Consider the following 27613-nt stretch of genomic DNA (forward strand, 5'->3'; position numbering starts at 1 on the left):
TGAGTGCCTGACTTTGGCTCAGGTCATGATCCCGGAGTTCCCAGATGGGGCTTTCTGTTCAGCTGGCAGTCTGCTTCTTCCTCTGCTTCGCACCCTGCTCACGCTCTCTCTCAAGTAGATAAATACAGTTTTTTTAAAAAGTGGCAGCTGTTGGGGCCAGTGGTAGGTACTTGACGTATATTGTCTCTAATCTTAACAAAAATTCTGCTGTAGAGAGATTATTAAACCCTATTTGATTAATGAGGAAAATAAGAGGCTAATGGCTCTTCAAGGCCACAAGCTAGTAGGTGCTGGGACCTCCCAAGATCCCAAGCAGCTTGTCACACACTTTGTCTCCGGCCACTGTGTACCTCTCTTATAGCACTCAGCTCATTCTTTGTTATGGCATAGTTACTTGTGTACTTAGCCTGGAATTTTTTTTATAAGAGAGGTGAAGAGTATATGCAGACATAAATACTCAAACGGTTAGAACATTTATTGGGTTATGGAAATTGTTCTTCATTAGGTTATAAGACCAGGTAAACCATTTAAGCCATATTGTTGTCTCTTGGATCACACCATATCTCACACCTTATCTCCAATTCCCCCGTTACAGTTCTTTTTCCCTCTGCGGCAGCTTTCTGAACACACCTACCTCCAGACAGCTAGGATGTCAAGACAGGTATACTGTCATCCATTTCACTGACACCCCCAAACTGCCTTTCACACATATCCTGCCAGATGATGGTTGAAGCTATGACCTAAAACCCCTGCCTGCCAGCCACTGCCCCTGGGAGGTAGGGTCAGGCCAAGGCTGGGCACTGCATGCAGAACATCCTGGCTCAAACCCCCTCCCACCTGCCACTCCACTCCCTTTTCTCTTCCTCACTCACCTCCTTCACTCCTACTCCATCCACACGCCCAGTTCCAGAGCGCAGGAAAGATGGGGTGCTCATCAGGCACCAAGGTAGAAAGTGAAAGGGGTGGGGAGCAGAGGTGGGCCTAGACCTGGAGTCTCTCATATTATTATGGTGTGGAGGGGGAAACCTTCCTTCTCCCCGCCCCACTGCTAAAATCCATCAAGTTGCCGCTCAGAGTTACAACCCAGTGGGAAATGACCTTTGCCCTGACCCCACCCTGCGTTAGAGAAGGGCCATGGCCTTGTGAGAAGCGGTGATTTCTGCATCACCTTTCCAATTTCCAGGGCTAGTTGGTGCCCTTGGAATGATAATAAGGGATTTCATAATACTCTTCTCTTCCTGGATACAGAACTTCCCTTATAAGATGTGATACAGACTTTCAAACCTTTTTGCCGTAAAGCATTGCTCAGAGAGTAAGGGGTAGCCTGCTATCAATCTCTTTTGCGCTCATTCCTAGCAGATCTGGAAGACAGGGTTGAGGGGACTTTGGAACCGACGGTGATACCTGGGATAGCGAGCTGAAGACTGGCAAACAGGGCGGGGACATCCATGTTGTCCCCATGTAGAGTGGACAGGTAAGAGCTCACTACCCAGCTAGCATCTGCCAAGTGCCATTGCTCTCGGAGGAAAGTAGCTCCTTGCCCTTATTGGGCAGGGATAGCACTGTGCCTGAGGCAGAGCCAACAGGGCCTTGTGATGGCCACACAGAGCTCCCTGGCAGCTCAGGAAGGTATTCTGTCCACAGTTCTTGAAGTCCCGGTAATAACACCGAGTAGGGGGTGGGGCTAAACACTGCTGTGACTCTGCATCAGACCCTTGATGCTCCTGACTGTTGTGACCCAGGGACACAAGGACCACAGAGCTCTTCCCCACATGGGACATTTACTGACCTTTTGGCTCAGTGAGTGAAAACCCCAGATGGGCAGGCATCCACAGTCATGGCAGCCACCACCTCCTTGTGTGGACAAACCCTGCACCTCCAGCTCCAGAAATCCTGCCATGAGTTATTCTTCGGGGGGCTTCCCTTATAGATTCTTTCCTAGTTTTGTCCTTTCCAGCATGTTTAATTGTTCATTGCCAAAGGTCAGGAACATTCATATCAACTTTAAGATGGCCATGGAGCTCTAGAAAACTGTGAGCCATTGATGCCATCAAGTCAACTGCGAAGCCCAGGGACTGGAAGAAAAAACAGAAGCCACTTTACGTTTAATAGGCCAAGGGAACCACATATAAATCTAGGGTGGAAAGTCTTTGGTTAATGTAGAAAAGAGACCTTTTATAAAATTACTCATTATTATTAAATCTATTAGTTGTTTAAATGTTCGTAGTAGTTTAGAACCCAAACTCTTATTGCTACGATAAGTTTTCACATAATTTCCAAATATGCATAATGTAAGCGTTTTAAACAAGTGGGCCTATTTCCAAAATTGGCATCAGTAAAGGCAAGAAATTAAGATCACACAGGATAGAGCCCTAGGACAGTAAGGTGGTGGGCATCCTGGGGATGCTTGCTCCCACTGATTGGGGGTGATCGTCTGGAGCCCGAGGTGGAGAAGGGTTCTGAGGCAAGCCCAAGCTCAGTGGGAGAGGGGCCAAGATGGAGAAGCAGCATGGAAAGCGTGGGAAAAGGCAGCACTGCAGAAGCAGGAGCAGTGCTGGGCGATTCCCCAATCCCACCAACCAGAGGTATGACCATTAGCATGTAAACAGCACGAGCTTTAAGGAATATTCCTCATTGGAGCACCTGGGTGGCTGGGGTGGTTAAGTGTCAACTCTTGGTTTTGGCTCAGGTCCTGATCTCAGGGTTCTGAGATCAAGCCCCACGTCAGGCCCCACACTCAGCGGGGAGTTGGCTTGGGGCTCTCTCTCTTATCCTGCCCCTGCCCCCCCCCACCCACCCACCATGCACTCACGTGCACTCTCTTAACAAGTGAACAAATCTAAAAAAAAAAGAAAGAAATATTCCTCATTGACAAGGAAATAGATTAAAGTCAAATGAGAGAATACATTATATTGTTTAGCCTACAATACTAGAGCCTTGCAATTGCTTTCTGAAAGGCACAAGAATGACAAAATACAATACAGTAAAAAAATAAAGTGAGCAGATAACCAATATGGATCTTGGGATTTCAGCAATTTAAATAAACAAAAATGGCATTGCATGGGAGACTCATGCTTACCATGGATGAGACATAAATCCATGTGCAGCGAGAACAAGCGAACTGTAGAGAGCAAGCTTCTCTCAAGTGTCTAGTTTCCTTTTATGGACAAAGCAGATAAAGCTCCGGGCACTGGTTCCATTTCCCTTTTCAGCTTCCTCTCCTGTTTGTTAAATCATTGCTCTCTCTACACAAGCAGCGGTTCCATGCAGCCCTCTGACAGTATCCAGCCTTCACTTGGGGTTCCCACTGCCCACCTGAGCTGGTTTTGTGGGTTTGGACATCAAGCACCAAGCTAAGCAACTGTTAGATAGCACATCAGCTTTAGTTATGGCATCTGAATGTGTCTAAAGTCAGTGAGATTTTCTTTATATAAATTGTAAGAGTTCTGGATCTCGGGGATTTCACCCAGACCCAAATGGGCAAAATGACCAAGCTTCCAACACTGCAAGATTCCCACTTCATTTAATCCCAAATGCTATTATGCCATTGCTGGTACGTAAGGTGGAATCTCACCTAGAAAAGTGCAGTTGCCGGCTAACTGGTCTCCCTGCTTTTGTCCTCACCACCCTGCAGCCTGGGTTTAATACAGCAGCCAAGGGAATGCGCTGACATATTAGTTGGGCCATATTGCTGCTCTACTTAGAACCCTTCCATGGCTTCCCAGATATCCCAGAGTAAAAGTCAGTCATTATCATGGTTTGTAAAGCCCGATGGGACCTTTCCTCTTCCCCACCCCCACACCACTACATCTGTACTTCATTGTCTGCTACCAGCCCTCGGTCACTGTACACACTCACTGACCTTGCTCTTCCTTATACCTGCCAGGCATACCCTTGCCCCAGGGCCTTTGACTCTATTCTCTCTGCCAGGTGTGCAATTTTGTCAGATAGCCACATTAGCTCTACTTAATGTACCTTCTTAAGTCATTGTTTTAAATATTATCTTCTCCATGAGGCCTTCTCTCGCCAAATTTTTGAAAATGGAAACCACTGCTACCCCCCCCAATACATACACTTCTTATCCCCCTTTCCTGATCTCTATTTCTCCATAGCATTTATTGCTCTCTAATATATTACTTGTATATCTTTTTGTTGTTACTTGTGTATCTTGTCCTGGCTCCCCCTAACCACCAAACCCCATGAGGGCAGAGAATTTTTAAGGCTTTGCTCGCTGCCACCTGCCGTATCTCCAATATATGCAATAGAACCTAGCATGTAGTGGACATTCAATAAATAGGTGTCGCATGAATGAATGAATATAATTTGTAACATATGACATTTGTGAGTTCATTGATTGTCTATATAGTACTTCCCTTAGATCAGAAACATTCGAGGTGTCCCTCTATTTACCCCTTTGTGCTCTCATCCAGTTTCTCAACTGTCCTAAGAGTTCAGTCCTCCCCTTCAGGTGAGCTGAATGCTTGTTTTACCATCAACATAGGATCTGATTTCCAGACATACTATAAAAAGGTGGTAAAAATCATGGAACAACTGAGAATTCATCCACACTCAATATTTGTCTCAAGTTTGGCTAAGAAAAATACCATTTTGGAGAACTGTCTGAAAGATATATAGTCCACTTGGCCCTCTAGAATCTGGATCCCCTAAAATCAGTTTCTGTATCAGGTCAACCCAAGTGAAGAGCAGTTTGCCTGGACTTATCTAAAAAAATTATTTTTATTGAATTGCGTTTTGACATTATCCCATTTGCCCATATCAAGGGAATACATTTTGTAAAAATGCCCTATTCAGTCTGAGGATATTGTTTAATACCTATCACAATGTCCTTTTAAAGGAGAATCCAGGAAAAACAATTCTTTTTGGGGTCTACAAGGAATAACTTTTCTTGAGAAACTGGATCCATCTTCCTCCTTGCACTAACTAATGGGCTCGTGGGTGGGATTTAGGATCCGTCGCTTGACGAGTGTCGAGGTCATTCTGTATAGGAAGTCATGGGTTCACAGATGCCCTTTCTAAGCCTTTGCCAGCTTGTGTGTTTTCATCCATCCAACACAAAATATGAGTAGCAATGTACGCTCTCACAAAACTGAATTAGAGCGCCTTGTATTCTGAAATCACATTATTCCTACTTTGTAGGTATTAACAAAAGAGTCTTTTTTTATGAAATGGTGGTGAGAGTGGTAGGAGCCTTTGTCAGCTTGTTTTATTTTTGTTTGTGAATGCCTTTACCTGGCAAAAAGAATATGCTGGCACACTTCTGTCATTTCCTACTGTTTTGGAAAATTTTACTGGTTCAGAAAATCCAAAGTCTAAGAAACACTGTTTTTCTCCCTTACTCCTAGCTTCATTTGGCCTCACCTATTTTCTCTTCCTTTAGTCCTATTTTCTTATTCACTTGTTTTTAAGTTTTTTGTTGCCTTGTATGCATTTAAGATGCCTTCAAGGGGCACTTGGCTGGCTCAGTCCTTACACCCTCAGCCCCACCTTGCGTGTAGAGATTACTTTAAAAATAAATAAAAATCGCAAAGGTTTGGGGCGCCTGGATGGCTCAGTTGGTTAAGTGTCTGCCCTCAGCTCAGGTCATGATCCCAGGGTCCTGGGATTGAGTCCCTGCATCCCACTCCCTGCTCAGTGGGGAGCCTGCTTCTCCCTCTCCCTCTGTCCCTCCTCCCACCCCCACCCCACTCCCGCTCAGGCTCTCTCTCACTCTCTCAAATAAATAAAGTCTTTTAAAAATATCCCAAGGTAGTATTCACCCAGGACTTTCTTTTTTGGGAGGTTTTTTAAAAATATTTTTTATTATATTATGTTAGTCACCATACGGTACATCCCTGGTTTTTGATGTAAAGTTCGATGATTCATTAGTTGCGTATAACACCCAGTGCACCAAGTTTTCTTAAACTTTTCCCCAAAACAGAACAGAGAACACTTCCAAGCTTATTTTATGAGGCCAGCATCGCCCTCATACCAAAAAAAGACATATGAATGGTAAACAGGTACACAAAAAGATGTTAAACATCACTAATCATCAAAATACAAAGAAAAATCATAATGAGAAATCACCTCACAACTATTCAGATGGCTACTATAGAAATTACAAGGGATAACACACGTTATCTAGGCTGTGGAGAAAAGAGAATCCTTGTGCAGTGGGTGGGACTCTAACTTGGTAAAGGCACTATAGAAAACACTAAAAAGTTAAAAAAAAAAAGGACTCTGAACTATAGAGAACAAACTCAAGGTCACAAGAGGGGAAGTGGGTGGGGGGATGGGTTAAATCGGTGATGGGGATTAAGGAGTGCACCTGTTGTGTGTATAGAAGTGTGTACAGAAGTGTTCAATCACTAAATTCTACACCTGAAACTAATATTACACTGTATGTTAACTAACTGGAATTTAAATAAAAACTTTAAAAAAAGAGAAAAAAAAATCCCAAGGGTTTTATGAATGTAAAAAAAAAAAAAAAAGACACCTTTAATCATTTCCTGGATGTGGCAGACACGAAGGAAGGAAGGAAGGAAAGAAGAGAGGGAGGGAGGGGCTTATACAAAGCAAAGAACATATGGACCTGCACCTGCTTAGTGTGTCTCCAGCTCGACACTGCACCAAACCTCTCATTCATCACCACCCTGAATGTTATCTGCAAGTATACAGTGCTTTGTAATTGACATGTCTCATCTTACTTTAATGCTCTCAGAAGCACTCAGGGGTGTTATTTTCTACCTTTCCCTCGTCGGCAGAAAACTTGCGGGGGGGGGGATTGGAATTTTAACCTTGATATTCTCCCTCCAAGCCTAATTCTTTTCTTCTATACTGTATTACCACCTTTTAAAACTACTGTTTTTGGAGATGGTATCATGCAGAGGTTTTTTACTTTTGTTTTTAAGGAGACATCAGGAGAGTCTGGTTATTTCCTTGGCTTTCAGAATAAGCTTGTTGCAAGGTGTTCTGTGGGAGGGCTGTGCTTCTGCGAGGCCGCTCTGACCCGTTAGCTTGAGGGAGCATCCACTGAACAGAATCAAGGTTCCCTTGATCAGCACCTACTGAAGCAATGGGCTGCAGGGTAGTCTTTCGGTCACTGTTGCTATTGCATAATAATTTACATTGTGCAACGGCAGAGAGTGCGAGCTCGCTTCATTACTTAGTAATTTCCTTTAACAGTGAAGCTGAGCTAGAGACACTCGGCCCTCTTCTCATTTTCCTGTTGCTAAATATAAAATGTAAGCTGAAGTTCTCCTATTATTCAAGGGAAAGGAACGTGAGTGTTTGAATTTGAAGCTTAGAGAAGATTGAAGGTCAAAAAAGTAAGAAAAAATTAAGATTTTAAAATACCAAGCTGCCTAAACTGGCAGGTATGTACTGAAAGGGGCTTAGTAGACTCTTGCCCAGTAGAGTTTTGTTGATGAGTGATCCTTTCTATGGACTTGAGCTAGGCACAGAAGTGATGGAACGACAGATGAGACATTGTCCCTGTCCTCAGCACTGTTAACGCTCTTCTAATTCAGGATCAACAAACTCTGGCCCATTCAGTAAATATTTCAGCCTTTGCAGGCCATTTGGTCTCTGTTTCGACTTTCAGCTCTGTGCAGAAGTCACCATAAACAGCACGTACACAAACGAGTACAGTGGTGTTCTAGTGACGATGGATACTGAAACATGAGTAGCCCATATTTTGGCATGTCATGAAACATCGTTTTATTTTTTAATTTTTTCTAACCACTTAAAATGTAAAAATGATTTCATCAAACTCAAAAGCTTCTGAACAGCAAAGGAAACCAGCAACAAAATGAAAAGGGAACCTGTGGCATGGGAGAAAACATTTGCAAACCACATATCCCATAAGGGTTAATAGATGTTTCTTTAATAACAAAATAACAAGGTCCAATAATAGCCACGATTTTGAGGTCGTGATGAGTATAGATGATATTCTGAGATACCTGTGACAATGGAAATGTGACGTGAAAATCTGTGACTTCTGATGACAAAGTCATGAGAACTGATAAACTTTTGTGGTTGTGTTGACTGCATTTATAATTGAAGGAAAATCTAAATTTTTATTAGAACTGCTAGGAGTACCTTTCTAAAAATTCTCTGGATTCTGGAGCCATCAGAGAATCTTTGATCTCAGGTTAAGAGGTCCTGAGAAGTCAAGGAGAACGTGGGCTGGGAAATCAGACAATGAGACAGCCCTCATCTTTGAAAGCACATTTTTTTTCCTTAAAGATTTGTAAATCTTTGAGTAATCTCTACACCCAATGTGGGGCTCAAACTCACAACCCTGAGATCAAGAGTCAGACACTCCACTGACTAAGCCAGCCAGGCACCCTGACAGCACAATTGTAATAGAGTTGAGAAGACAGAGGCTAGATTGGAGTGAATTGACTCAGCAGGGAGAGAGGAATTCTAAGTGCCATATGCAAGTCCGTGTCCATCCATGTGGCCTGTTCTGCTATTCCTTTAAGAGAAGGCTAGAGGGGCTCCTGGGTGGCTCTGTTAAGCGCGTCTGCCTCCGGCTTAGGTCATGATCTCAGGACCCTGGGATGGAGCCCTGCATCAGGCTCTCTGCTCAGCGGGGAGTCGGCTTCTCCCTCTCCCTCTGCCCTCCTCTGCCCCGCTCATGCTCTCTCTCTCAAATAAATAAAATCTTTAAAAAAAGAGAGAGAGAGAGAGAGAAGGCTAGACTGGTGTCACGAGCTCAGTAGTGGAGTTTTTATGATTCAGTAGTTGCCACGTCGTGGGAACCAGGCAAACTAAAAGTGTTTAGATAGAATGTCGCCTGTCAACTGGACTTCTCAAGAATTCTTATTAAAGCATTATTTTGGAAAAGTGGTTTGGAACAGACTTACTCCCCCAAGAAGACAGCCCGGCTTGTCGGAAGCACTTGCTACGTCTTTAATAGAAGCTCTACCGCTGGGAACGAGGGCGATTCTTTTTGTTGAAGTTTTACATTTTCATATTTTTCTAATTATCTACAATAAATGTGTATTGTTTTATAATGGGAAAAGTCTGCGGTTTATCTCTGCTCTTTATTTTAGGATATCTCATCTGTAGAAGAGAGTCAGCCTTGTTCCTCAATAGTAAATTACAGTTTGATGAAAACAGAAAGAAAGACAGGAGGAAAGGATGGAAGGAAAGAGGGAAGGAAGAAAGGAAAGAAGGAAAAGTAGAAAAAACTATTAGGTTTCCATACAATTCCAAGTTACTCAACCTTAACTAGGCCCCAGTACCTTTTGGTAATCCTTTTATTCATCTCTTACCCACTCGCCCTGCAAACAGAGGAGTGAGCCCCAACTAAGTCCAGCCAACCCGGCCCAAGGCAGAACTGCCTATGTGAGCACAGCCCTCATGGCCAATCCACAGGCTGTGCTAATTAAATGTCTATTGCCTTAAGTCACTCACGTGTGTGTGGGGGGAAGGGTTGGTTCTTAGGCAGCAAAAGCTAATTTATACAAGTGAGTAATGTTTTCCAAATCTACGTTTTCCTGGCAGTTTTCCCATATTCCACAAGTTCTCCAAGAGTAACACACCCTGTGTTAGGATAACCCCTATAGATGTTCTCAAAACCCAGAGAGGTTCTTCTGAGTGGCCAGTATTTTCTTAATGTCTCGTTACCCATCCAGGGCTTCGAGATTCTAGCTACATTGGGCATGCTGCCAACTCACACCTGCACTCACCCTCACCCACCAGTCCGCACAGCTCACATCTTCCTGAAACTAGTGACAAGACTCCCTCCGCAGATCGGTGTTAAATTCCTCTTTACTGTTCCAGAAGCTCCTGTAGGTTTGAATGCTCCTTTGAAGGAGGACCCCATGCCCGTCGCACTGACCAGCATTAGATGGCCAAGGATCACTTCCTGGCTTTGTAAATGTAGGCCAATTACTTCACTGACTTCTGTTGATTCTCGGTGTCCTGACCCGTAAGACCGGGATATAAATAATAGTACTTACCTTACGATGTTGTCAATAAGATAAGCGAGTTAATAGAGGCAGAATGCTTAGACCACAATCCAGTATGTAGTAAAGCGCGTGATGACCATTAGTACTCAGGGTTGCACTTTCTCTTCTTTTCCTTCTTCTCTTATCAGCCTTCTCTTCTATCTCTCTGTAGGGAGAATGGGATGCGAATCTTAGACCATTTCCTTCAGGTGAAAATTAAACAAACTCCAATCTTTGCGGAGTTCCTCGGGAATTCACGGATTCTTCAGGAATTCAGTTGTGTTGCTTCAGAAACAGTATAGTGATTGCTGTAAGAAAAAAAAAAGTGTGACATTATTTTCTCTTCTAAATGGCCAAGATTTTGCCAGGCAAGCTTATCCTAAGGCAGTAACATTTTTTTTTTCAAGTTAAAATTGAACAACAAGGATTTAACAATCTTTCAAACTTCTTTCAGGCCCTGTTTCCCCCGACTGGGGTTTTGCCCGCAGTCAGCGGGCGTGGGAGCCGCCGGTCGCCGGGAAGGCAGCTCTGCGCACACGTGGGCGGTGCAGGTGCGGAGACGGCTCACAGGTGACATGGAGATGAGTGCTAGCTGAAGTATTTTTAAGGTACATTAAAAAATATAGAGTTGAACTCCAAAGAAAGGGAAAAAAAGCTTCCTAGGTGTTGGAAAAAAGTTTCCTAGGTGAGCTGGGGAGAGCAGAGAAGCGGCCGCAGAAGCATCCACTGTGGCCTCCGGGAGGTATGAGATAACACGGGGCCTCAAGGGCTAGGAGTTTGAGATCTGTCTCTCTCTCTCTCTCTCTCTCTCTCTCTCTCTCTCACACACACACACACACACACACACTGGAAATATGGCCCCAGGGTGATAGAAGACAGGGGGTTGGAACTGACTCAAGTTGTTTTTGTCCCCCTCACCGCCCCCCCCCCCCAAATTGTTTTTTAAAAGTTTTATATAAGTAATCTCTACACCCAACGTGGGGCTCAAACTCATGACCCTGAGATCAAGAGTCGCCTGCTGTATGGACTGAGCCAGCCAGGCACGGCAAGAAAGTTCCACCGGATTCTTTTTTCAAATTTCCTGTTCTTAGTCATGGTGTCCCATCTTATCCCTTAGTGTCCAAGAAACCTGAAAGGACTGCACCTCTGGGAAAGGGAACTAGAAACAAAGGTACTCCTGGTCCAGGAGCAGGGAAGCTTCTAGTCTGCTTGACATGCTGGGGGAGGGGGGGACAGGCAGGGGCAGAGGTGATGAGAGTGAGCTCATGGCCAGAAATCACAACCGAGTCCCCCAGCAGGTGTGTGAATTTATGCTCGCAAATTGGTATAGGGTTGCAGCGCTAATAAAAGCCCATAAAAACTCATCACTAATATTGTTAGAAGAGTTGCGAGTATCTTCTCTCAGATTGTACATTGTCTCTTAACTCTCTATATATTTTTAAAGATTTTGTTTATTTATCTGAGAGAGAGCGGGGGGGGGGGGGGGGCAGAGGGAGAAGACAACTCCCCGCTGAGCAGAGAGCCCGATGCAGGACTCTATCCCAGGACTCCAGGATCATGACCTGAGCCACCCAGGCGCCCCTATACGAAAGTTTTAAATTCTAACGTGGTTGGCTCTTTTGCTTAATGGCTCCAGCTTTTTGTCTGGGTTAAGAAATCCTCCTGTACCATGATATCATAGAGACAATCTCCTACACTTTCTTCTAAAGTGCTCAAAGTGTTCACATTTAGATTTTAAACCCAACTGCAATTTACTTTTTGATATGGTTTTGGATATGGTTTGAGGTGGGGATCTCATTTTAGCTTTTCCATTTGAATAGCTAATTGTTCCAGAATTTTTTTCTCAAAAGTTCTTTCCCTACAGACTTAGGATGCCTTGTTGGTCACCTACCAATTTCTTCTACAGACATTTGTTATTTTCTTCCATTTGTCTGTCTCGCTGCCAAGTTTATTTAATATATCTTTGTAATAATTTTTAACTTTTGGCAATACAATTCCTCTCTTCTTGTTAAGAACTGAAGAGTCTTGAGAATTTATCTCATTTGAGAGCAAACAAGTTAGCCTGTCACTGTTCCATGCATGCGAGCAGAAGACTTGAGAGGCTGTCGGGTCAGGAGCAAAGGACTTTAGAGCTTGCAGTGCAGTAAGCAGCGTAAGTTTCACGTTCCCCTCAGCTACCCTTGTTTCCAAGTCCCAAGTGGGACACAGATGAGCTGAAATCAATGCTGCACACATCACACTGAGGAACCCAAGATTAGGAGACCCCAAACCTGGGGCACCTGGCTGGCTCAGTCAGCAGAGCATGCAACTCTTGAACTCAGCATTGTGAGTTCACGCCCCACACTGGGTGTAGCAATTACTTAAAAGTAAAATCTTAAAAAAAAAAAAAAAAAAAGGAAACCCCAGACTTTTGAAGGGGGTGGTGCTAGCAAACCTGCCCTTCCTTTACCTGGAGAGACATTTCTTAAATATCCTGTACATCCAACAAATTGGCCCTATGCCCTGGAGGGAGACATTATCTCTATCTTCCAAAGCTATTTGCTATACAAACATCCTTGAAGACAGTCCAAAAAAAAAAAAAAACTGTCAGTGCCTGTGCTCAGATGTGCTGACCAATGGAGCGCCGTCCCCAACACCCACGCTTCTTCGGTATTACTTTGCTTCTTGTGAATTTTAAAATCAATTTGTAGAGTTGTTTTGGATAGACTGTTGCTAGATATAAATTCATCCAAATCATTTATTTATTTTTTAATATTTATTTATTTGTCAGAGAGAGAGAACCTGAACAGGGGGGAGCCGCAGAGGCAGAAGCAGGCTCCCTGCTGAGCAAGGAGCGGGACGCGGGCTGGATCCCAGGACCCTGGGATCATGACCTGAGCCAAAAGGCAGAAGCTCAACTGACTGTGCCACCCAGCCATCCATAGTCAAATCATATAAAAACGTACTCTTGAAGACAAACAACAAAAAAGTACTCTTTACAACCACATATAAACAATATCTTATAATTAATTAATAACTGTAATTGTAGTAATGCAAAGCAATTAGCAGTTTTTAAAAATTTTTTATTTATTTATTTATTTGAGAAAGAGAGAGCGCGAGCAGGGTGAGGGGCAGAGGGAGAAGCAGACTCCCCGCTGAGCAGGGAGCCCGATGTGGGGCTTGATGCAGGGCTCGATTCCGGGACTCTGGGATCATGACCTGAGCCGAAGGCAGACACTTAAGGGACTAAGCCACCCAGGCGCCCCACAATTAACAGTTTAAAGAGAAAAAGCACAGGGGCGCCTGGCTGGCTCAGTCGGTGAAGCATGTGATTCCTGATCTCAGGGTTGTAGGTTTGAGCCCCACACTGGGTGTAAAGGTGACCTAAAAATAAAATCTTATAAGAATAAAAAAATAAAAAATAAAGAGAAACCAGAAATCAACAACATAAATAGTTTAAAAAGCAAACAAAATAATAGTAGCAACAATAGCAACAAAACAGAGAACCCCCGGGATCTTGCAGAAGTAAACACAGACTAGCCTTGTAGTCACATTTCTACAAAGTAGGGCACAAGGGGCAAAATGAAACAAAAAACAAAAAATGAACTTTTGTTGAAAATAACAACAAGCAAGTTCACAAAATACGAAGAAACCATCCACTGCAAGAGACAGTCAACACACAAAGCAAACTGAAGAAATATCATTAGAATTTTAGATTATAGAATAAGCTGAAACAAGCACATTAAAATTTAAAAAAAACTCAAAAAGCAAAAATGGGAACCAAGAGAATGCAATGGTATAGAATGAAATAATAAAGAAAAGAAAGGTTTTGAAAACTAGATCAAAAAGAACGTCTAGGGGAAAAAACAATTGAAAACTGAACCTCCAAAGAAAGGTTAAATGGCCGATTAGAGAAAGCTAGCAGGTTAGCGATCTGGAAGACAGCTCTGAGGAAATGGCTGAGACAGCAACGCAGACATGAAGAAATGGAAAACAATACACGTATTTCTAAAATCAGAAGGAAACTACAAATCACCAAGCACAAAACAAAGTCTTGCAAGCAATCAATAGTGAGCAAAACGTATCACCTCTCGTCCATGAAGTTCGAGAACAGACAAAACGAATCTGTGATGTTAGCTGTTAGAACAGCGGTTATCTCTGGGAGGCAAGGTAAGGTTCCAGCTGCAAAGGGCACGAGGGTACCCTCTGAGATACTGGATGTTTTCCACCCTCAAGGTTGCATGGTTGCGTACATATGTAAGAGGTCACCGAGCTTACACTAAAGATTTTGTGCACTTTCTTGTATGTATATTACACTTAAATAAAAATGCTAAAAAAAAAAAGCAGAGAAAAGGGGAAAAAGTTATCTACAAAGGGATTACAGCTAAATGAACAGAAACAAAAAGGGCCAAAATACAATTCAACAGGACTTCGAAGAGCCAGGGAAAATAAACATCAATTTAGAGTCCTTTACCCAGTGGAATTATTAACAAATAAGGCTGACTAAAGACATTTTCAGGTCAAGACTAAAACAACCTCTAAAATATCTGCTTCAGGGGTGCCTGGGTGGCACAGTCAGTGGGTCATCCGACTCTCGACTCTCGGTTTTGGCTCAGGTGGTGATCTCGGGATCATGGGATCGAGCCCCACGTCGAACCCCGCCTGGGGCTCTGCACTCAGCACGGAGTCTGCTTAAGTTTCTCTCTCCCTCTCCCTCTGCCCCTCCCCCCCAAATAAATAAATAAATCTTTACAAAATAAAAAAAAAGAAAAGAAAATATGTGCTTCAGCAAGAAGGGGTGGGATGCATGAATCATTATAGAAAACAGGTTAGTGAATCAATGTAAGCATTAATTTTCAATAATAATTATTTTGATAGGTTTTGAAAATCAGGTGGGTTCTACTATAGACACACACACTTGTGCACACACACACACAAAATGAATGATATGTGACAACACTGCATTGTTAGAAACAGCACAAATTAGAAACAACCTCAATATTCATCCATACCTTGAAATACTATTTGACCGTTAAGATGAATGAAATACATTTTTGAATACAGTATAGAATCAATGTGTTTCTGTATGAGTCAGATTTTTCTGCATTAACAACTACAACACGTCAATTGGTTATAACAATGAACATGGATTTCTCATACATTCCATCTACAGGGGAAGAATGAATAATTACAAACATGACAACACTTTCACAGGGGCGCCTGGCTGGCTCCGTCTGTAGAGCATGCTACTCTTGACCTTGGGGTTCTGAGATGCGGGTAGAGCTACTTTAAAAAAAAACCCCAACACTTTCACAATCGCTTAGTGAAAAAAAAACAAAAAAAACCCCCCAGCAGAACGGAGTGTACAGTGTCCTACCATTTGGATAAAATAAATCAAAACAAAAGAATCCATCACGTAATTGTTTTATATACAAGATCTCTAGAAGAATAAACTTGAATCTGGCAAAGGTGATTGTCTTCATGCTTGGGAATTGACGGACTGTGAGTACTGGTAGACTAGAGACATCTCACTCTCTGTATACTCTTTTATACCTTGGAATTTTCTACCATTTGAATATATTATCTAAGCAAAAATGAAATTTCCTGTATCGTTTGGGTGGAGACTAGAGACAGTAACTTCAGACATGTTTGAGGAAATATACATGTTAGGATTTTAAGAGTAACCACACACACACACACACACACACGCACGCACGGAATTGAATATACAACTAAAATGGCACAGGAAACAAACGGGTAGAACAAACTATCTTGAGCCTTTTTAAAAAATAGACTTAAGAGCCATATGTTTCCTTTTCTGCGAACTATCTTTCCACATCATTTGCCCTCTTTTCTATTATATTGTTGGTCTTTTGTGTTACTGCTATCCGGGGGCTCTTTGCACACGAGGGAGAGAAGCCCTTTGTGACAGAAATCGCAAACATTTTTGCCTAGTTTGTCCCACATTTTATTTCACGTGGGCAGCCTTTTCAATCCTTTCTTTTAACACGAGTCTTAGTTAGAAAGGCCTTTCTCATTCTGAGGTTGAAAAAGAATTAATCCCATATTTTCTTCTGACACCTCCCTAGGTCCTGTGAGAGTCTCATTTCCCCGGGCGAACTTTTCTTCTAGGCAAGAGCAGTGGTGGGTCCATCTGCATGTCAATCCATGGGGCCTGACGTCCTTCGTGGGATTTCTCCAGTAGTTAATACATTTCTACTGAAAACTTCAATTTCTCCCTGATCACCCAGGAGTGTCCTGTATGACCTAGACAATTGAAAAATGTCAACAGTGACTTTGAAAAATCATTTGGTTTCATCCCCCTTATAGATAAGGGAATTGAGGTTGGCAATGTTAAGAAGCATCTCACAGTTAGGAAACAGTGGGGTTGGAATCCAAACTCAGGTTATTGCTACGGAGTCCACAACCTTAACCCCAATAGGTTGTAGTGGGTGTAAGATATATTGATTTTTTTTCTCTTTAAAAACTACTGTCGATACCTGGGGAAATGAGTGCGGCAGAAAGATAAGAGATTTTCTAAAACAGACCTACAAACACTAAATGGGGGAATTATGAAAAGTCGTTTCTAAATCTAATATGCTCATTTATCCAATGACAGTAATACTTAACACTTTGCAGTTTATACAGTGTTCTCACAAAGATCAGATCATGTCACTCTTTTTATTTTTAATTTTAGAGAGAGAGAGAGAGCACATATGTATGCGGGGCTGGGAGTGGAAGGGCAGAGGGAGAGGGAGAGAATCTTACTCTTAACCTCCACACCCAGCCTAGAGCCCAACATAGGGCTCAATCTTACGACCGTGAGATCATGACCTGAGCCGAAATCAAGAGCTGGACGCTTAAATAACTGAGCCACCCAGGCGCCCCTCATGTCACTCTTTCAACAAGGAGACATTTTAGCTGTTAAAACAGCCTTTGCCCTATAGTAGAACAAGGGGAAATGCCACATAGACAATGCTATTCATTGCTGTTATATGAGCAAAGAATTGGAAACAACTTAAGTGTCCTTCTAAGGGACTGAAAAGCAGAGGCAGAACAATGTGTCTACTGTGCTATCGTCTGTGAGCAAATGTGTATTTCAACTTCTTTATCCTTTTGAGTTTCTAAATTCAGAAATGGTTTCTTCAGTATGTCTTTCATCATGGCGATAGTCAGCACTCTCCCATGTAGGCTGTATACTCTGGCCACAAGCTCAGGGTCTGTTTCATCCACAAGGTCAGTCCATTCAACTGCAGCTATATTTCTGTCCTTTCAGGTGTCCCCTCATTGGTCCGCCTCTGGCTTGTGTGGTAACTGGTGATTCTCAAGGCAGAGCAGCCCTTTAATCTCATTTGTGTTACAGCTGATACTGATGATAGAGCACAACATTGACCAAACTCGGGGACTTCACAGACTTCCTTTGGGTTTTGTTTTGATTTTGGTCTTACTTGGTGAGATTGATTTTTGTGGCTTGCTACACAGATGCATATTCCAGGGCAGATTCATGGCATCGCACAATTTAACAGCTTTTGGTCCAGCATCTTTTCCATATAAGGTGCTAAACGCAGACTCTCTGAATGGACATAGGACGCAGATCCCAATGAGACCACGCTCATTTAAGTCTCTTGCTATCTTATCAACAAGGTCATGGGTGTAATTCCGGTTGCACAGCATCTGAGGGAAGGTTATCGTATTTCCTGACTTGTGGTCCCATCCACTGTGTGGCTGGTCGACTCAAGCAAAGCCTTCATCGGATCTCTTTGTGGATTCTTACACCTCGTTCACATTGCTCCTTTTCTTTGTTGGTCTTCATAACTCAATACAAAAATGTAATTTTGTGTTGTAACAGGCAAGTACTCTATTAAGAGAAATCCCTAAAGGGGCGTCTGGCACGTAACTCTTGATCTTGGGGTCATGAGTTTGAGCCCTGCATTGGGCACAGAGTTTACTTAAAAAAAAAATTACTAAAATCCTGAAGGTGTGACAAATCACTTTCTTTGTGCCCGTGGAGCTCAAGCGAACTGAGAGCAGGGCTCTGCCATTAAGGTTGATATAAGCTAGAAACCCCACCTGAAACTGCTTATCAGCTTCTCCTCCTTCCGTGGGGGGCCCACCTCCACCAGTCTTGCGGCATTCTGTGCGACACTGGGTACATCAGTTCATCCCTCTTCTTACCTGAACCCCTTTGCCAGTTACCTGATGACTTGTATTATGCGGGGCAGAGCAGGAGTAGGCAACCTGGCCGGTGATAACCAATCACGGCCCTTGGAAGACAGAGACGGTATGAGGACCACCCCTCCACCACTTCCGTCAAGTATTCTTGCCAAAAAATCAAATCTGAATCGGACGCTGCCTCTCCATCCTCTGTACCACTTCACAGAAAATGCAAGGCGCAAAGAAATATGTTAAATGTACCGTGAGGAGGCAATTAGTAAAATCCAAAGTATGGGAAACCCTAGAGGACAAATGATTTGGTCATTGGGAACAAATTATAAAAAGGACAAAAAAAAAAAAAAAGAGAGAGATGAAGAATTTATAGATCAAAAGATTGAAGAGACCTATCAACCAAATCCAGTGAATGAATGCTATTGGAACCCTGGTTCAAGCAAAGTGTAGAGAAATTGGCCAACTGACCAGATAATTGAGGATATTCAGGAACTGTAAATATTTTTAGGTGTGACAATAATATAGCGATGGGTGTAAATAAGTCCCATCTTTTATGCTTACATACTGAAATATTTACAGATGCAAGGACAGGTGTGGGATTTGCTTCAGAATTGTCATGTAGCAAGACGGGGCATGAATGGGATATGGATGGAAACGGATTGGCCATGAATAGAGTATTGGCCATGAGTGGAGCTGGCTGATGGATACTCAGAAATCCACTGTACTATTATTTTTTAAAGTATTTTAAAGATTCTATTTATTTGAGAGAGAGAAAGAGAGAGAGCAGAGCAAGTGAGAGAGAGAACACAAGCTAGGAAGAGGAACAGAAGGAGAGGGGCAGGGAGCTCAATGTGGGACTTGATCCCAGGACCCTGGGATCATGACCTAAGCTGGAAGCAGACACTTAACCGACTGAGCCACCCAGGCGCCCCTGTACTATATATGTTGGAATTCTCCATGATACGTTTTTAGAAAAAAGGTTAGGTTACAGTCAGACATTAAAGTCACCGAAGAGTCTGGGCAGGTGTTTGAAGTGCACGCAGTGGACTGGAGGGAGCGCAGCTGGTGAACTGAGTGGGGAAAATGGATTTGGGGCTGAGCTGCACTGACTACCATTTGAGACATCTGAGTAGGAATGTCTACGTAGGCAGGTGGTAACCTAGGGTCGGAACCTGGGAGAGGTCTGGAGTCCTCTACTTAGGACAATGACAGCTGTGAGCAGAGAGAAGCTTTCAGAGTGCACAGAGTACCTGATTATACCTTCGGGAATGAACCACCTTAGGTCTGGGAAGGAAAAAAAAAGGAAGCCTGCTGAAGCAGCAAAGCAGAGGACAAGCCCCAGCCTCCGCCCACAGTTTACATTCCTTTTACTCCACGGTAGGAGCACTGATCTGATAGACGAGCTGCATTTCACTCTTTTTAAAAGAATTTTTTCCAGTTACGATGAAATCATTCTGAACAAGGTATTTTAAGGACACAATCAGGCTCATCATCTCTGAATTGCAACCTGAACTTCCTTCTGGCACTTTCACAGTGCTATTTTGAACGCTTTCAAGAGCTACTTAGATGGGGAACTGGCTCTTTGGTCCGTGTACCCAACTGCCTTCTGTATCACGTAGGGGCCAAACCCTGAACCGCTTTAACTGGACCCAAATGGGAAGGAGACAGAGAAACAGCTTGTTTTTCACTGTGTGTTTTCAAGGACTGCCAGAGGGGAGCCAGGGAGAAAGAAACCTGGCCCCCCAACAACCCCCCTGGTGCCCCCGCGCTCCTGCTGGAGGCTCAGCCGGAGGCTCTCTCCTCTCCGACGGCTGCCTTCTTCCTCCAGGGAATCCCAGTAGGTACTGCACTGCGCTTACCTGGGGAAGTCTAGGGAAGTGATGGTATCCTCAACTTTCTCTCCCCTGCCGTGGAGTGTGGCATCTTGCTTTCAATGATTATTCTGCACAAATCTGCTCGGAGCAAGGACAGAATGAACGCACGATGCAGGGAAATGACCCGCAAAGAGCCTCCCAGAGTCAAATTGCTTTGGACAAAAACGTTAGGGATTTGAATTTGGTCATCTCGAAAAAGACGAGTCCAAAGGGGGCATCACAGAACAGCTTGCCCACAGCTGGGACGGTCGCCGGTGGCAGGGCCTCCCGCTGTTCCGCCAGCGCCGGGCGCGTGTGTATCTCCCCTGCTAGACTGAGAGCGGCGGCAGCTCATTCCCAGGATCTAGAGAAGCGGCTGGCGCGTGGCAGGATTCCAGCAGGACTCCGTGAACACACGAGTGAACGCACAAATAGGATCTAGTCTTTTAGAATGAAGACATAAATATGATTTAGATGCCATCCTTTCAAAATCCCTCCAAAGTAGGACATACGTGTTTGTTCCATCACTTAAAGCATTTATATTAATTTATTTTTAAAGTTCATTTATTATTATTTTTAGTAATCTCTACCCCCAACGTGGGGCTCAAACCCACGACCTCGAGGTCAAGAGTCGCCTGCTCTTCTGAGCCAGCCAGGTGCCCCAAAGCAGTTATTTTTAAAGCCAAGAGTTTTCAATGTCATGAGATAACAATACTTTCCCATGATAGCATGATGATTGAGGAACACCGACGAGATAAATGAAAGGCGCTCCCATTTTTTTCTTAAAGGGTAGCAGCTGTTATTTCATAGACCACAGAGAAAATACAAAGTTGGCGTGCAAGGCAATCTCTTAGACTGAACGAGATCTGTTCTTTCAGGGACACCAAGAGAAAACGGTGCTGGCTGTCCACTCAAACAGGACCACCTCCCCAAGCAGGTGAAGCTCTTAGAAACTGAGGGCGTGGCCGTGACGTGCTCAGTCCTGACCATTCCCTGACTCCCCTGCAAAACATTTTCCGGCACTGCTTGCCATGTGGTTCCACCTTGCTTGTCCCCGGTTCCAGCTCACACCCTTCAGGCGGCAAGGCCAGGCTGCCTACCCCATCTTCAGTACCATGTGCTTTTCCCCTCATCTCAATGTTGGGTCTTGCGAGAGGACTAGTTAGTTACGCATTCTGCCAAAGAGAATTGCCAATGATTTATTGTTGCTGATAGTGTCCTTTATGTATTTTCCACATAATTTAAAGACTTGCAGAATGAAATGACCTCAGAGATCATTTAGCAAAATCTTTCAATTTAAAAACTGACAAAATTATCACCCGAAGTCCATGGTCTACAATAGGGGTCCCTGTTAGTGGTGTACATTCTATGGATTTCGACAAATGTATGACATGTACTCTCCATTACAGTATCCTACAGAGTATTTTCACTTACCTAAAAATCCTCTGTGCGCCACCTATTCATAGCTCCCCACCCCCCACCCCCTGGCAAACAATGATCTTTGTCTCCACAGCTTGGGTGATAAAATGTTAATGTAGACTCATCAACTATTAGAAAGGTACCACTGTGGTGGGGACATTGATCATGGGAGGGGCTATTTCTGGGGGGGGAGCAGGGAGGATATAGGATATTTCTGTACCTTCCTCTCATTTTTGCTGTGAGCCTAGAACTGCTCTAAAAAAAAAAATTTAAAGACTAACAAAATTGAGACCTTGAGAGGTTAAGTGACTTGACCAAGGTCACAAAGATGGTTCACAGCAGACCATGATTAGAACCCAGCGGTCTCATGGTACAAGCTAATTCACACACATTGTGCTACCTGCCATCCCATAAAAACACAAAAACTCAGGAAATATTCAGTGAGCATACATGGCGTGCTATTACTTAGAAGTTCAAGTGAGAAATAGAGTTAGGGGATCTCCTCCAGGTCCAGCTGAATCGTCTGCTCGCATGAATGGCGGAGAGGTGCGCGTGTGTCCTGAAGTTTACATCCAGGCTATGTTTTTAGCATCCCCTCCAAAAACACACACACATCCCCCAGCACCTCTCTACTTCTGTTGGTGCTGTGCTCTATGCCTGGGAGCCCCTCTTCTTCATCCTCAACTACTACTCAGCCCCAAAGGCGAAGCAGTCATTCATCTCTCTACCGTGAGGCTTTCTCTGGGCAGGATGGGTCCCTGTCTCGTACTTCTGAACCCTCAGTACTTTGCAAATAACTCCGTTAGAGGACTTGTAAGCATTCCGGTTACTCACTAGCCCTTCAGTTAGACTGTGAACCTCGTCACAGCAGGGTGGTCTCCACCATCTTTGTATTTCCAGGAACAAACTGGGGTATAGTTTCTATGCTCCAAAATCTGCAGAGAGGATACAGATCTGACATTTCTTATTTCTAGAGTATAGTTTGAGACTAGAAAACATCATAAAACAAAAATACATACAGCTTCTCCAATGAGGCAGCTGACAGAATATATCAAATATTGTAGATTTAAGAGCTCTCTGAAAGGGGGGCACCTGGGTGGCTCAGGTCATGATCCCAGGGTCCTGCTCAGTGGGGAGTCTGCTCTCCCTCTGCACCCCCCCATGCTTGTGCTCTCTCTCTCTCCCTCAAAAAAATAAAGTCTTAAAAAAAAAAAAGAGTTCTCTGAAAGGGCACAAATTATGTATCACTAAGATATAAAAACACATTTCAATTTTACTTTAGAAAGATGTTTGCCAATCAGATTGTAATTTTTCATTGTTCTGAAACTGTTAGTAATCATTTAGGTTAATAATAATAATAATAATAATGGGCAATCATTTGCTTGAAAAATAGAAAAACCACATAAAATACATAAAATATATAAGAACAGTGTGGTCCTGACTTTAAGACCACCAGTTATGAGGAGGGCAAGAGGCACAGGTTAAATACATCATGGAAAAGGCAATCTAATGGTTTTAGATTTTAATCACATATGAACAAGGCACAAAAACCAAATCAGGTAAATAGTTAATGCTTATACTCCTTGCTGCCTTGGTACCAAAAATTACATGAATTTGTATCAAAGCAAACAACCATACAAAAAAGTACTTTGCAGTTTCAAATAACCAATTTTTAATTCAAGCTTTAAAGAGATGAATGTTAATGCACTGAACAAAGATGGTTAGGCTGTTTTTTTTCCTAGCAGATATACAATGTGTAATGATGTATTATTAGAACTAAAAACGTTTAGGTTAAAAAAAATGTATATCTTTGTAAAGTACCTTTTGCTCCACTTTATAGGTTCTTGTAAATTCCTCCACTTTAGGTTCCCTGAACATGACCTTTGATTTGTTTATATATTTTACCATATAAGCAACTGATAGAAATGTAAATATACATATACCTAGAAAGTGGTTATCCTATGACAGCCCAGAATTTAGAAACTGTATAGGCTTTCTGGCAATTGCAATTATCCATAAAAAGAATTAAAGAGGAGACACGTTTGTCATTCATTCTAATTAAAACATATTAATTAAAAAATATTTTTGAAAGTTAGCTATTTTTAAAATCTTCATTTTTTAAAAATTCAGATAATGCCCAGGCTTAACTGTTTAATAGGCATGTTGGTTTGTTAGGCTTGGCCATCTTTTCTTTATTCGTCTTAAAGGTCAAAAATAGAACAATGAGGAATGTAGGTCTATTAAAAATATATAAATACTTGTAGCAATTGTTTAAGTCGTTTGGTTCTCAAAAACACCGCTGAGCGAATCAAGTTGAGCTTAACTGTAATTATGACCAAGGCTAGAATATTTTATTCTGCCTTTGGCTGCAGGTTGTACTTTTGTGGCTGGAAAAAATGTTCTTCAATAGCACTGACTAATTCATTTAGTTCCTTCTTCAGCTGCTCCGGATCGCTGGAAAATAAGGGGGAAATTCCAGATCAGTGGATTATTCCAAAGTGTACTTAAAGTTCTCCCCACATTGGTCAAGTAACATTGAAACACACCCTTAAGAGGAGGGCTGAATCAGACAAAACAGAACCCCCGTGACTGAAGCATGGGAATGCATCTGTTGACTTGGACTAAAAAACCCCCATGAGACAATATCCATTCTTTCCCCCAAGGTTTTCCCAAGGTCTTTACTATAAACAAGTAGGAATTTTTAAGAAACACAGTTTTTGCTCTAGCATCCCCTAAAAGACCTGCAATGTTTGTACCTAACAGCGCAAAGAAAACTTTTATGACTTCAGTTGTCGCTTGATCCTGCTAAACTTTTACAAATGACATCTCTGTTAGGTTCTGGGTCTCCCAGGATAGGAACGCTCCTGATCCCATTTGCCTTAAAGCTACTGGAAGCTAAGCAGCAGCCGGTCGGCAAGGCCTCCTAGAAGGTACAAGGGAATGGGGGCCTCCTAGTGGGCCTGCTTAATCACACACCAGGAACTCAAACCTTCCCTCCCCTTTGACCTTTTTTATTCTACCTCCAGAACAAAAGGGTCGCAACTAAAGTATAAACAAAAATCTAGGGAACTAGTTGCCTCTAAGGAAATCAAGTTTTCAAGCATATGGAAAATATTCATTTAAATGCAAACACCTGGAAGGTAGGTAATGATAAACCGAATTTGTGATTAGACAGGCTTCCAGCAGCTCACGTTGGTGTCAGGTTCCTAGCGCTGGGTGTTTACTCTAAGTACTTAACCAAAAAGCTGAATTTAAAAAAACTAAATCCTTCTGATCAAACTTGCATGACTTCATCATTGGCTATCTTCAATATATGTAACTTTATTTTAATGGAAATCGAAATGCTTGTAATGAGTTAGGATCATTTTTACACGGTAATCGCTCCCCAGTACAACTGAAACAATCCATTTTATTGCAGACATTAATTCTGGCTCTACTACCAGCCGAATGCCCTCGGGCAAGTGGCTTCGCCTCTCCGAGGCCCAGATTTCTCATTTGTAAAATTGGGATAAAGACTTTATTTTCTCAAGAGAGTTGTTGTGTAGATTGAGATAAATTATATAAAGCAATTAGCACAGAACCTGGCCCCAAAACCTCAATAAATGTAGCTATCGTTAAAATTATTTTAACCCCCACTGGTGACATATAAAGTCATTATGCTTCATAAATACATATGATCACACAGGTCGTTATTTCCTGTTCCATAAATGTGTTTTGAAGACAACGACATTTCTCAGGAAGGCATATAACTAATACTTCCTGGGTTTTTTTTTCTAACAACATGTCTAAAATTAAACTCACCAGTGAATATACAGATATAAATATATAAATATATGTATCTCCTACTGGTTTTGTTTCCGTTAGAATCTTGCCTGATATAATTGGTAACTAAACCCTGAGATAGTAACAGAGTGTCCTTGTTCTGGGAATTGTGTATTGAGGTTTGCAACTTATTTTCAGATGGCTCAGGGAAACACAAAAAAACAAAAAAACCCAAAACTGCATATATAATACATGGTGAGAGCAAATATTGCAAAATGTTAGCAACTGCTGAGTCTAGGTTAAAGTAGGCTAACTATGGCTGGTAGCCTGTTGACAGCCTGTTTTGGTAAATAAAGATTTATTGGAACACAGTCGCACCTATTCCTTCATGCACAAGACTTCTTTCTGGTTTTGAGTAACAACAGAGGGGAGTAGTGCGACCATATGGCTTGGAAACGAAAATGTTTACTTATCTGGCTCTTTACAGGAAAAGTTCGCCAACCCTTGGTCTAAGTGAAAGATATGTGGGTATTCACTGAAATTTTTTGAAAATACAAAGTTGGACAAAAGACATCTACTGAGCAAAAAATATTTTTTAAAAGCAGGTCTTAAATTTGGAAAGGATTTTCTGTTCTAAAGGATGAGTAGGTCATGGAATTCTATGAAAAAATGAAATTGAGGATATAAAATATACTAATAATATTAAAGTGATCAGAAAACAAGGAAACTTAGCCGTGGCCTTATTGCTGCTTTATGTTAGGCATGCTGGTGACCTGGCAGCGCATCTGTGGACTTGCCTGGTGCCCAATGTCCCAATTAATAAATTGGGGCAGCATTTTGATGACTATAATAAAAGGACAATTTTTCAAAATATTTTCAGGAATTTGTAAACTAATATTTGAAGTTAAAGCCACCCAATAATCCATGTGAAAACTGTAAAATATCAGATCCTCAAACATTAAATAGTATTGTTATTATAAGGTTTCTGAATTATATTTTCACAGAGTAATGACAAGGAAGGGACAGAGAGAACATGGACCTTTAAATTGGACTATTGTCCCTTTGTTTTCCAAAAAAAAGAGGCATCGGAATATGAAAACATTGAGAATGAGAGTTACAAAGAAAGGCCTATGGAAAACCCCATTCTCAAGAGTAGCAAACAGCTTAATATGTAACACACACAGAAACTCTGATACTTGCAAATATTACAATAAAATCTTGGTAATCCAGAATGCTTAGAAAATGAACTGTTTTATGTGTTTGTTCAAATTGCTTGCCAGCTGAGTTTTTGGCCTTGCGGCACAAAAAGGTTTTGAATGGGGCTCTGTAGCAAAATACAGGACACAATCTCTGACTTCTTAAATATATTTGACTGTTGTGGTATTTAAAAGCCATAAACATGACTTTGACCGTTGGACTGGAGCTCTTATTCAGAAGATTCAGGACCCACGCGGATGTGGAGATCTACCTCCCTTATAAAGCGATGAACATTCTGAGTTCCTGTGTCCATGTTTCATAGTTTTGTTTTGTTTTAGTACTTTTTTCCTTGCTATCAGCAGTCCTTTCTTCCTGCCCAAGGAAAGTCTAACGCTAACAATTCTGTCCCCGCCTCTCTAATTTGCTACATTTAATCTGCTACTGGCTGGCCAATTGAAGATGCTCAGAAAACGTCCTCTGCTTTCATTTCCACATAAAGCAAATTCGATTCCCAAGACCAGAACAACTCTTCAAGGAGCAAAGCTTTGATGTGGAAATGTTCTAACAACTGCTGAGGCCCATCCTCCCTACTCCAGTATTGAGTGCTGGAAATGTGGCTAGTGCGACCCAGGAACTGAATTGTTAACGTCATTTAAGTTTAATTAATTGAAATTCAAATTTAAGAACTGACATTTCACTCAGTTATTGGAAAACTTAAGTATGTTTGAACAATTTACGTATCCAAATCTACTTTTTCAACTGTAAATTTTATGAAATGGTAATAACATTTGACCCTTGGACAGTTTGGGGGTTAGGGAGTTAGTGACCCCCCCCCATGCAGTCAAAAATCCATGCATAACTCTTGATTCCCAAAAAGTTAGCTATTAATAGCCTTCTGTTGACTAGAAACCCTACGTAACATAAACAGTCCATTGACCAGATGCCTGGACGGCTCAGTCAGTTAAGCATCTGCCTTTGGCTCAGGTCATGACCCCAGGGTCCTGGGATGGAGTCCCGCATCGGACTCCCTGCTCAGTGGGGAGCCTACTTCTCCCTCTGCCTGATGCTCCCCCTGCTTGTGTTCTTTCTCTTTCTCTGACAAATAAATAAATAAATTCTTAAAAAAAATTAATTGACATATATTAGTTACATGTATCCTACAGTGTATTCTTACAATAAACTAAAGAAAATGTTATTAAGAAAATAATAAGAGAAAATACATTCATAGTATTATACTGTATTTATCAAAAAGAAAATCCATGTACAAGTGGACCTGCACAG

The 27613-nt window shown here is 42.2% G+C and overlaps 1 protein-coding gene across 1 annotated transcript in view; it reads right to left on the minus strand.

Annotated features, from left to right (window-relative positions):
- Nucleotides 1-22880: 22880 nt before the first annotated feature.
- The window catches only part of PGM2 (phosphoglucomutase 2), a 32732-nt gene continuing 27999 nt past the window's right edge, over nucleotides 22881-27613 (minus strand). The window contains exon 14 of the mRNA XM_040624873.1: nucleotides 22881-23827. Coding sequence (XP_040480807.1) covers nucleotides 23725-23827 — 103 coding nt within the window. The 3' untranslated portion in view covers nucleotides 22881-23724. The remainder of the gene's footprint in view (nucleotides 23828-27613) is intronic.

This window comes from Ursus maritimus, unplaced genomic scaffold (assembly GCF_017311325.1).
Source record: "Ursus maritimus isolate PB19 unplaced genomic scaffold, ASM1731132v1 scaffold_8, whole genome shotgun sequence".
In the NCBI taxonomy this organism is placed as follows: Eukaryota; Metazoa; Chordata; class Mammalia; order Carnivora; family Ursidae; genus Ursus; species Ursus maritimus.